We start from the raw sequence: 12818 nt of genomic DNA, 5'->3' as shown, positions 1-12818 counted from the left end.
ATGATTGAATGATTTATTATTAAAAATTTTAATGTGATTTGCTCTGGTAATAGTAATAGCATTTCCATAGCTCAAGTCCAGTGACCAAGTCAGGTGAGGGGTGTTACAATCTCTTTGATGATTATTATAGTTCAACCTACCACGACCACAATTACATATTTTAAATTCATTATGTATGCATTTACTTCATGGAATGGAGCAAATCCAATAAAATGGGATTCGTGATTTTCATTAAAAGCTCGTTATTTTGTTCAATCACAAGTAAACGTGATATTAATTCAGAATATTTCTTAAAATATTTTTCACAATATTGCTACTACAGTGGCATATTTGAAACATGAAAAGTTGAAAAGTTTTCTCTAACAAGTTAACATCAATAATATTCTCTCATATAATATTAATTAAGAACTTATCCTAATTACAGGAAAGTTGTATTCACTCATAATTTTAAAATCTTACAACTTTAGGTGCATCTGATAATAACGAGCTTTAGATAAGATATTTTGCAACTTTAGGTGCATAAATTTATCATATTTTGATGGTCATATCTTTCACGAATTAAAATTTTGCATGGTTAAAAGTTCACATCTCAAATATAAAAATCTAACATTATATATTTTTTTCATTACCACCATCACAAACATGCATGAATTTCAATTCAATTCAAAATCTATCTATTCATATTTTTGCTATGATTAGTCTCCAATTATAATAAACATGCTCTAATAAAATAAAATCATAATAAAATATACCTAAAAATTTTAACATCGTGTTATCACTCTACTATTAGACACACATTGTTCTAAATTTTAATACCATATATGTTATAAAATCAAATCCAACTATTCAACAATAGCAGGTTAATAAAAATCAATTAGATCCTATTGAATTTCTCTTTAATCAACATGTTAATAACACTCTCTATTACAATTTTAATTAAGTTTCAAGCATATTTAACAATAAAAATTTAATCTTCAATTTCTTTTATCCAAATATAATGCATAATATAATTATAAAAAACCCTAATTTGAGGAAAAACTTTGTAATTGTTTTACCACTTCTATCTGGCGCCAATTGCTTTATAATTTATTTGCACACACAAAACAAAATTGTTGGATGAAAGGAGTGGCAATGGTGTGGGTGGGTTATAAGGGGCCACAGGTTTAACTCTTTTGCTAAGTTATGGATTTTTTTTCCCCAAATTTTATTAGGCTAATAAGGTGTTATGGAATAAATAACAAAAAAAAAAAGTAAAAGAACAAGAAATATGGGAGCAAAGAGAACGTATATATTTTATTGATTAATAGAGATATTTATAATGTTTCTCCAACGACTATAATATATCAAATTTATTTTAATATCGATGGTAAAATATTTCAAAGACGAATTGAATAATTAAAAAGAAAAAGTAGCATATACTCAAAAAAAAATCCCAGCCATTCTTTAAAATCAGATATTTTAGTGGCTTCATGACCATTCGACTTATTGTCCCCCACAGTTTTCCACATTAAAATCGAATCAAATAGTGTCCCCCTTGCATTTGGTTTGGAAATTTTAATATACTTGTTGCTATCACAAAACCATGCAACTTGCCCAACTTGTATGCAATTTGGAAAGCAATGGAAATGTGGAGAAAAGTAATAAAAATTCCACAGAATACCCAATTTAATATTTATCAAGATTTATACAGTAAATTTAAAATATAATTATAACATAACGCATATTATCATAGGAAATGTTTGGTCTAAAATGTAGACACATGGTGGCATTGAATATTTAGTGCTAGTTGCAAGGTTGGGTTTCAATGGAGTAGAAGCCATGACTTTTTTGCGTTCATGAAATCAAAAGTGGTGCTTGATATTTAAGGTTTGATGGGGACAATCTCCACCTCTCACTCACCATCATTACCAAAAGCCAGAAACCCAAGGAAGGGAACTGGTCTGGTCTGCTATATAATCTCTGCATTTGACTCTACAACCATTTTATGGGTCCCTTAACCCACATGAAATTTGGACCCACTTCCACACTCACCACATCAAAATTTCAGACAAAATCTTCAGACAAATATTTTCTCTCTTTTTCTTTTTTTTTTAGAAGAATTTTATTTATTTATTTATTTTCCCAGCACTGCCAAGATTCTTTTTTAATTTAATATTTGATTATGCCATTAGAGATCAATAGGAACTAAAGACCAATGTTTGATTATCTATTGATTAGCAAATATAGAGTACTTTAGCAAAGAGTATAATAAAGCTATAAACTGAAAATGCATTGCCATGATTTATCACACAGCTACAATGGTAAACCGTGAAGACAAAGTCACAGACTCGAATGGTGCCTTGATTTTTTATCACGCTTCTCTCGTACAAAACTAATCTTCTTGCTCTAGTTTCGGCTTTGGCACTTTCCATGGCGCTCAAAAAGAAGAGAAATCTCAGCCACTACTGGGTTTTGAGTCAAGGATAAATTTACATTCATCAATTAGTAAAAATGGTGTTTATCATGAACCGGAAATGCGGCAATCGTTGGAAGAAATATCGTGGCCGGATGAAACCTTTTGTTTCCTGCCATTTCTCCGTCTACTACTGCCGGCTCCGCCTACCATTCCTCCTTTGGCTCCTCTCTGTTGCCTCATATCTGTCTTGTGTTGCACCTGTCTTCAAAACATCAATCAGAAAAAAATAAAATAGCATTCATGTGAATTAACTATGCATGTAATTTGTAGAAGACGACTTAATCCAGTTTCAATATAACGACACAACACAACGAATCTGGTTGTAGCATTGGACTTACTCCCACGCAGAAGCCGTGAAATTGTACATTGAAACTAGAACCACTCTCCGGCATAGTCTCACCAGAGCTCATATCAGCGGAATTCCGTTTGTTGGAGCCAGAACTTTCACCGTACGATGCAAACGAAGATGAAGAAGAACAGGACGTGGTTGGCTGACCATTAGACCCGAACGAATCAATGTCCACTTGGAACATTTCTTCAAACAATTCCTGTAATTCCTCAAAGCTCTCCTCTCCATTCTTCTACAGGTTCCAAAAATGTTCAAAGACAATATCAACAGTCCACAACAATTGGTAACAAGTCACAAAAACTGTAGGATTACTACACTAAACATTGAAATCTCAAAGACCATTAAAGATGAAATAATAGTAATTAAACCCCATTGATTGATAGAATGCTATGAACAGACACAAATATACTAAAAATCCACTTTCCAAGGACCCACAAAAGCCTGCCTTTCAACTGTCCTTCCCAAAAGGCAGGGAGATCATTGGCCAATCCCTATTATGGGCCCAACTACAACGGATTTCATGGGATTCTCAGTAGATAAGCAATCATCTGATCAATCCCCAAATTATATTATTATAATATTAATTTTGTTTATATGATCCTTTCGCCTTCTAAAAACAGAGCAGTGCCATGAAAAAAAAAAGATTAAAAAGAAAAAAGAAAGACAGCTAATACCTAGGATTTTCCAAAAGCAATCCTCATCCATTTTTACATAAAAAAGAATGAGAGTAAAATTGGATCCAAAATACATAAGCTTAGTAGCTTACATTAGATTTAGTCTGGCTCATCATCACTGCCATTTCGTTCAAAAAATCTCCCATTCCCTGCAAAAATCAAACGGAAAAGGTAATGATTTTGTGTTTAAGCATTGGTTTGGTTTCGATTAAACCTTAAAACTAAGACAAGGAGTTTCACTACATTTTCGTCATCATCACTTGCATAAGCTCCAACGTCGTATAAAAACCTCTTATTTGCGTCAGAGAGAACTGTTGGGACAAAAGCCACGGCAGACAGACAGCATCTCGTGAATGAAGGTCAATAATTCCCACTTTAAAAATAAAATCAAAATTAATAATAATAATAATAGTAAAAAATAATATTAACCGGAATAAGCTTGTTGAATAGTCTGGAATTTTTTCTTGGCTTCTTCCACGAACTTTGAATTACCCGAGGCTGAGCAACGATCAGGGTGCCATCTCTGTCCCAACAAACACAAAATTTTCAAAGCATTTAAACATAAATTTTCCCGGAAAATAATTCCCTGTTCTACTTTTTTTTCTTTTTCTCTTCATATTGAACACATATTTTCCTCTTTCATTTCAATGCCCCAACAAAAACCCAGGAACCAAAAGCAATGCCTTTGCCTGAATTATGGTATTCAGGCTCAAAATGCATGATTATTCAAATTTTCTTTTTTTTTTCCTTCCTCACAATATTGAAATATTTGGAAAATTGGAGAATTAAAAAGAGAGATGGTTAAAAAAGAAAAGATGGCTAAAACTCTAACCAGCGCAAGTTTCTTATAAGCAGTCCTGAGCTCTGTTGGAGTGCATTCCTTATTCAACCCCAAAACTGCATAAAAATCATTGTTTTTCTTTCCTCCACTTGCCATTCTTCAAAAAATAATCAAACCCCAAACCCCTCCCCCCAAAAAAAACCAATTCAAAACCAACAAAACCCAACAGTTCTTGGTATTGTCGACTAATTATGGTACCAAAAACAACGAAAAACTTAAAGCTAACAAACCTAGAAAAATCGAAACGAAGCTAAACCCACCTATGATATTGAACATCCATATCAATACTAGAATTTTTATAAAGCATGACTTAGGATTTACATCTTTTGTGTGGGAAACACTGCAACACGGAATCCCTTTTTATTCTTATGTTTCCGTGAAAGAAAAGCTTTTAAGAGAAAATTTTATGGAACAAGAGAGAGAGAGAGAGAGGGGAAGGAAAGAGTCTCTCCCTTTCACTCTCCTACAAAGCTAAAGACCCCAGGAACACTCTAGAAACCGGTCATTTATATATAAAATGGTTTTAGCTTTATAAATTTATATAGTGGTTTAATTGCATTCAACATCTTCTAATTATTGTTTAAATGCTTAATTTCTCCTTTTAAATCTCAAAAAGTATTAATATTATATCGATTACGTGTTTTATTTGTAAATTTAAATATTAAATCTCAAATCAGACATAGTAGGAAACATAATTAAAATATTTTGTTTATAATATTCTTATTTATAATTTTGATATACAAGGTGGATAGTAATGGTGGTTGAAGTCCCTAAAATTCTTAAAATTCTTATATTTTATTTTTTAAAAATATTTAATTAAATCCTCCTAAAACTTTTAAAAATTCTAATTTATTTCATAATTTTTAAAATTTTTAATTAGACTCTTTAAAATTTAATCTTAATATTCGTCACAATTAAAATATATTTTTAAATATATTTTTTAAGTGATTATTTAATGTCTAACCTAATAACTAAAATGAGAGAAGAACTTAATTGATATAAAAATATTTTAAGAATTAAATTAAAATACTTTAAAATTTAAGCATCAATTTAGAATTTGATTATATGAGAATATTTTTAAAAGTGAACGAAAATAAAATAATGAAAGAAATAGTAATACAAGAAATCAACTTTTGTTTATTTATTTATTTAATGGCGGGCGATATCTAAGGGTTTGATGGACGGCGAGGATTTTATGAAAAGGGTTGATATTTTGCAGATTTGTGTCTCCAGAAACTTCTTTTGTTTACTGTGAAATGAGGAAGACATGAAGTTTGGAAAGGGTCCTTGTTGACGGCATTTTTTAATTAATCAAAATTTTTTATATTCAAATATTTATTGAAAAATATAATTGTTGAGTACAACATATAATTAAAAAATATTTTCTTTTTCTGATTTCAATTTTTAATTAATATTACACAATACCATATGAATGAAAAATAAAATTATATGCTTATAAATAAATATAAATAATATATAAAATTTTGGTCGAATAATAAAATATAAATGTGAAATTTTATTTCGTATGTTTGTTTTTCTAATTTTCTATATAAAATGATAAAATATATTATTAAGTGATATTATTTTTTAACAATTTGATTTCATTATGGGATGTTATAAAATATTATAATAGGATATTATCTCTTAACAATTTAATTCCTAATATAATATTATAGGATATTATTATGGGATATTATCTTTTAGCAATTTAATTCCTACGTAACTACTATTGTATAGATATATATACCTTTGAAGTCTATCAATAAAATTCGAAAGATTACCCTATTATTGTCAAATACTTTCAAAACAATAATTTCACTTTGTAAAATAAAAATATTCTCGTTTTTTAATTGAATTGATACTCAATTAATCCGTAACACTAATTGATTTAGAGGCTTTATAATAAATAATAAAAGTAGATATAGAATTCGGGTATTAACAATTTAAGGTAGGTTTGAATAGATGGTGTGTTTAATTGCAATTAGTATAAAAACAGAGGAGGATGTGAGATTAGATACTGTAGCGATATTGTAAAGTAAAAAAAAAATAAACTAAACTAAACGCACCGCACCCCATCACTCATCTAAACTCACCGTCAAATATATTATCTAAGAAAAATCTTAGAAGAAATAAAAATAATAATAATAATATGTTGGGATCCATTTTGTTTTTGTTACTGTTTTAACAGCTTAGATTATTACAAGACAGCCAAAATTTACATTCCAAATTTTGGGATATTCATTAGATTTTTTCTTCTTTTTGTTTTTTTTTACTTTTAGTAGTTTTAAATTTTAATTTTATATAATCAATGTAAAGTAATATTATTTAAATTATTAAATATAATTAATTATTTTAATAATTAGAATATTAAAACAATAAAAAATTCAACCCATAATTAAACTTTGACTGAAAATAATAATGAAGTTCATACTTTTATTAATGAGTTTTAGTTAGAATTTGACAGAAAATATCTAACAGTTGATATTAATGCATTTAGGTTATAATTTTAATATGAGAAAAAATTATAAATGAAAATGTGATTTTAAGTAATAAAATAATGAGTAATAATAGATATCAAAAAACATATATGATGTTGATTAGATTTGAGCTTAATTGGTATTAGCATTATTGCCAATACAAGAAGGCGTGGGTTTGTAGCGTTGAAACGCACTATTCTCTTATTTATAGATTGGGAGAGGCTATAGATGATGATTCATTTTAAATAAGTTTTATTATTATGAAAATATAAATATATTTATTTAGGCCCTTTAAAATTTTAAAATAGTAAAGGTAAAATTACACTTTAGCCTTCCTAAAATGATAAAAATATTATTTAATCATTTAAAATTATAAAGATATAAGTTATCAAAATGGTAAAATTAGAATTTTACTATCGTAAAAATTACAATTTAATTTCGACCTCCCAAAAATTTTCTAACTTCACCCTTGATTATAAGGGTACTTTTATCTCTTTTAAAAATAAAAATGTTATAGATGTTGAGATTTAAACCCATACCACCAACATTTGATAAAAATTTCTTTATCACTTGACCAAAACTTATGTATATATTAATAATGTTGTTCATTAAGTTGGTGTCATTAGTCAATTCTTTACTAATTCTCAAAAAAAAAAAAGAGAGAATATCATGATAAATAATTTAATATTATTAATTCAATGAAATTATGAATTTAAATATCTTTATTTACTCATAATTTAAACAATGCATTTAATTTTTAGTTTTATTTAATCCTAAAATCCAATTTAAATGGACATTAATTAGCAAAAGTGAGATTGCAATAAAGGAAGAAAGTTGTGGATTTGATAAGCGGTTCTAGTGTATATAAACACCGACAAAGTTTTTGGATTGGAAGGTGCTCGAAATCACATGCCTTTGTTTTATAACATTGTAGAATCAACAAATTGGATCACCTCCATTTGTTGCGTTAAAAATATAACACTGAATTCATTAAAAATAAAAAATAAAATTATATATGTTTTATTAGTCTAAATAAAAATAAAATAATATTATTTCATTTGCCTACCTCTCTACTTTAAAAAATAATGAAGTGAATACTATCACATTTACACTTTTAGTAAAATTATTCATATGTATATGCAACAAATATGTTTTTCAACACAATTTGCCTTCAAATTTAGCTTTATAGTTTTCACAAATTTTATGGTTTATTATGCGGTAGTTAGATGAGAAGATTTGTTTTAGTAATTTTAATGAGATTCACAAACAAATTTTGTGATCCCAAAGAGAAGAAAAAAAGGGCATGCTGAACTATAATTATTTCTGTATGTTGCTATTGAATTTGGGTGTCTTTCTTTCAGAGATTGTTACCTCTATCCCTCTTTTATTACTGTTGGAATGGATGGCTCATTTTATTTGGGCAAAGAGCTGTACTATTAGTGAAGAAGGAGAAAGGCGGAAATCAGAGAAAGGAAATGATCGAGAAATAAGGCAGTGAGAGGATTTATATAAATTGATCACACACAGCATGCTGTTGTCTTGGTTGTCTCCTTTGTTTCTTCTAATATCATTGTTAGGTGAGCAATATGACATCGCTTAAGTTGTAAGGTATGTTGGTGGTAAGTGATGACTGTTTTATTGAAATGGTTTGTTTGTCATAAGTGGTTGATTTGCATATTCCCAAGTCTTGGTGATACAATGTATCGAAACCATTTTTATTTTGAAAAACGGAAGTCGACTTTAAAACGAAAATGGAGACGCCACTAATCCTTTTTGTTTAGGTGTGATCGGGTCACCTTGTGATTGATCATTTTAACAAAGCATTTCGGTTTATTAAAACAATATTTTTGGTCTATGAAAAACTAGAAAATGGATTCGGGAGTCAGTTACGCGCGAGGAAGGATTTGCACCCTTGCAATGCCCAAAATTAATACCGTATTGATCAATTAATGTCCTAATGTTGAAAATTTGAAAAAGATTTTAAAATACAATTCCTTTAAAACGTTTGGATAACTTGAATTCGGACACCCCATAAAATTAAAAAAAAAAAAAAAAAAGAGAAAAAATTCATAATAAATAAAGACTGTTTGAACTGAGTAACCGGGATAGGGTGCTTGGGTTGTCATCCTAGTTCGCGTAAAAAGGTTTGATCTTGTCTATTAATTTTCTGATGCATAGTTAATTAATAATGCCATACAAATTATGGGATTCAATCTCAATTTAGCGAAATTGTTTAGTTGACATATTTCAATTTTAGGACACTTGTTGACACTAATCTGCCCAGACACTAATCTGGTCAAGAAACAAACAATTTTCAGTAATTCCAGTCTCTGTGGGATCGACCCTACTCCCTATACTGCTTTAATTTGCAAACTAGGTGTAGGTTTATATTGGTGGAATCAACAGCCATCAGTTTTGCATCTGATAAACATGTCAAATTGCATATTTTTTGTGCTTAATTCGGTTTATTGATGAATTGAACCCTGCTAATTAAGTGTTCTTATGATTTAATTCTTGTCAGGGATGCAATTGATCAAAAGCAAGCTGAAAAGGGGCCAAATTAGAAGAAAATTATTGGAATGGGCCAAAGCGAAAAGATGGAGCAAGCCAAGGACTAGTCATAAATTTGACTTTGTAAAAAGCCAAAAATAGGAAATTCTATTTTAAGTTTATTTTAATTTTATTTATTTTTAATTATTATTATTTTAGATTTTATATTAATTTTCTTAAGCTATTTTTAGTAAACCCTATCTATATAAATAGGGGGTTTTAGTTCTTAGAAAATCATCCATTAATCAATTGTCTTTACATTCCTATTTCATTTTGGAATTCCATTATCCATTTTGTTTTCTTTTTCTTAATTCAATTGAGCATTAGATTATTTTGTCTTCTTTTTACAAAATTTGTCTAATTCTGTTTGTAATTTGTCCTATCCATTTCCACTACCTTTTTGTAACGACCCGAATTTTACCGTTACCGAAAAAGTGTATTTTCGGGTCTCCGTTTCGAAAAATGGATTCGTAAATATTTATTAAAAATATTTACGAAGTCAATTGAGTGGTTAATTAGAGTTTAATTAAGTAAATTTAGTTTAATTAAGAGTAATTAGGAAAAATGACTAAATTGAATAAAGGATGAAAGTTGAATTGTAGATTAAAAGAAAATGAAGAGGACCAAAATGGCAATTATGCCATTTGTCCTAAGTGAGGCGGCATAAACATAAAAATATGAGATTTTTATGTGTTAAAATATATATTAAATTATTATTATAGTATATTATATTATATATTATATTATATAAATAAGTAAAGAAACATAAGAAACAGAATGAAAGCAAACGAAACAGAGAAGAAACAGGGGAGAAAGAAAGAAAGGAAAAGAAAAAGGAAAATTTGGGTTTCAAGGCTCAAAGTTTAATTTGGTAAGTCAATTAAGTCATTTCTTCTTAAATTTTGATGTTTTAGAAGCTTTGGAACAAGACTTTGATGAAATTAAGTTGATATTTTGAGAGTTTATAGATTTTCAAGTATAGTTCATGTTGAATAAAATAGTGAATTAAGGGTTTAATTGAGTAAATTTCAAGCTAGAATTGATAATAGGATCAAATTGTAAAGTAAGTTATAAGTTTTATGTTGTAGGGACTAAATTGATGAAATTTTGAAATTAGGAAAGTATGCTGGAAATTTAATATTTAAATGAGAGTATGGATGAAATTTGAATAGAAATAAAGTATGAATTAAGATAGAAAAGTAAGTGAATTTAGTTAGAATTAAATTGAAATTAAAGTAAATCAATATTTTGTACTAAGACTATTTTGGACAGTAGCAGTAGTCTAAGTTTGAAAAATCACCAAAAATTGTAGAAATTGAATTAGAGGATGAATAAAATATGAAATTAAATATTATTGAGTCTAGTTTCTTATAGAAGAAACGATATAAGCAATTGAATTGTAAATTATAAGATATAATGAATTTTGTGAGACAAGGTCAGAATGAATTCGGGTTTCCCTGTTCTGACTTTGGAAAATCACCAAAAATTGAATAAAAATAATTAGAGGCTTAAAGTTATATGTTTAGAATCCCTAATGAGTCTATTTTCATTATAAATCAACGAGAATGTTATCCGAGTTCTGTACTGTGAGATAATTAATTTTTAGTGAAGAAGGGACGAAACTGTCAGACAGCAGAATAGGGGTGAATTTAAAAAATAAACTGTACTTAATGGCTAAACCAAAAATTCTGAAAATTTTATTGTAAGAAGATTTGTGAGTCTAGTTAACGGATCTTAATTTAGAATTTTGTAACTCAAGATATGAATTAGTAATGTATTAATGATTATGAATTGTATTAATTTCGTAGTCAATGTGGTACCGGAAATCTCGGCTAAGAAAGGACAAGACAAAGTCAACGGGAGTTAGCTTAAAAATTACGGTTTGTATTTCTATAATCCGAACTTAGTCATTATTTATTATATTTATATACATGTGGCAATTGTTAGTGATTGAATTATGATGTTTTACAATTGAAATAGATTAATTTTAGTATGCGATGAATTTATTGAATTTATATTGATCGAAATTATTTTGATTGAAATTATATTGATTGAATTATATAATATATATGACTTATGTAGAAATTTGAATATTGAATGAATGTTATATTGAAAATATATTGATTGGAAATATGAGGAAATTGATATGAATATATGAGATTGTGATATTTGAATATTTGGTATTGAAAAGTGAATTGAATTGTATTGAATTATGAATTAATGTGCATAATTGAAATATATTTGTTGAATTGAATGAAATTGTATGAATTGTGAAAATGGGTAAATATGTATAATTATCAGAATGAGATATTGATGAAAGAATTATTAAATTAAGAAAGTGAATGAAATACCCTATTAACTAGTCAAATGAGTCGGATATAATTGGCATGCCATAGGATCGGAAGTGTACGGGATTTGCGGCTTTATCAATCGGGCACTTTATGTGTCGTATTTCAGGCACCTCGTGTGTCGTATTTCAGGCACCTCGTGTGTCGTATCAGGCACCTCGTGTGTCGTGATCGGGCACCTCGTGTGTCGATCGTGCACTTTATGTGTCGTATACTGATCAGGTACTATGTACCGTTTTAGGCACAATGTGCCGTACTGGTGTGTTTGGGTTGGAATCCGTGTATCCGTCAAAGTCCGGGTTTGTTAATAGGGGTAAATAAGTGAAAAGATAAGTCGAGTGAATTTGATTGATTGAGCTATTGGAATGAAATGAGAAATTGAATTGAGAATTGAAATTGAGATATGAGATTGAAAACATGAACCAAAAGGTTCATGAAATGAGTGAAGTTCAAATGGATGATGATTGATGTTAGAATGAATTAAAATGGTATATTGTTAAGAAGTAAATTGTGAAAACAAGTGAATTGTGAATATATTGTATAGAATTTATACGGTAAGTAAATGAAAAGAATTGAACAAATATGTTATTGTGTTTGTTATATGACTTGTATAGAATTTATATGGTAAGTAATTGAAATTTTATCTATAAAACAAATAAATGAATACTTATAATTGTTATTGTGATTTTAAGTTTAACATTATATTATTAAGTGTTCGGATTATGGAAATACCATTGAGTATACCATACTCATTGCACGGTTTGTTTCCGTCTTGTGAGTTTAGTAAAGATAGAACGTTGAATCGGCATCCCGATTCGATCCCGAATTCATTAAGGTAAAGTGTGTTAATTATTGGTAATGACATGTACCTAGGATGTTTTATGAGAGTCATTTAGGTTGTAGATGTACTCATGAAATGAGTAAATTATGGTTAACAGCGGTATGTAGTATGAATTTTGAAATTTACCAAAAATTCGTAGTGATTCTAAATTAGTCCCGAATTGAATTTATTGTTCATATTGGACCGCGAGGGCCCATTAAAGGGACGACATCTTAAAACTAGGATGTGTGTAAATATTTATTTTAATTAATGATCGAAATTGGACTGTACTGACTGGTAATGT

At 28.7% G+C, this 12818-nt stretch overlaps 1 protein-coding gene across 2 annotated transcripts; it reads right to left on the bottom strand.

Annotated features, from left to right (window-relative positions):
- Positions 1–2185: 2185 nt before the first annotated feature.
- On the bottom strand, positions 2186–4839 carry LOC108487102 (uncharacterized). Of its 2 annotated transcripts, none has more exons than XM_017791337.2 (6): positions 4311–4839; positions 3908–4001; positions 3722–3789; positions 3571–3627; positions 2794–3036; positions 2186–2657 (listed from the first exon to the last, which is right to left on the bottom strand). In XM_017791337.2, the coding sequence occupies exons 1-6, from the start codon at positions 4413–4415 to the stop codon at positions 2583–2585; spliced, it is 642 nt and encodes a 213-aa protein (XP_017646826.1). In that variant the 5' UTR covers positions 4416–4839; the 3' UTR covers positions 2186–2582. The 2 variants fall into 2 exon arrangements, with proteins under 2 accessions (XP_017646826.1, XP_017646825.1); XM_017791336.2 differs by having other exon boundaries at positions 2186–2653.
- Between the last annotated feature and the right edge of the window lie 7979 nt (positions 4840–12818).

This window comes from Gossypium arboreum, chromosome 10 (assembly GCF_025698485.1).
Source record: "Gossypium arboreum isolate Shixiya-1 chromosome 10, ASM2569848v2, whole genome shotgun sequence".
In the NCBI taxonomy this organism is placed as follows: domain Eukaryota; kingdom Viridiplantae; phylum Streptophyta; class Magnoliopsida; order Malvales; family Malvaceae; genus Gossypium; species Gossypium arboreum.
This window is presented reverse-complemented; position numbering and strand designations above follow the sequence as displayed.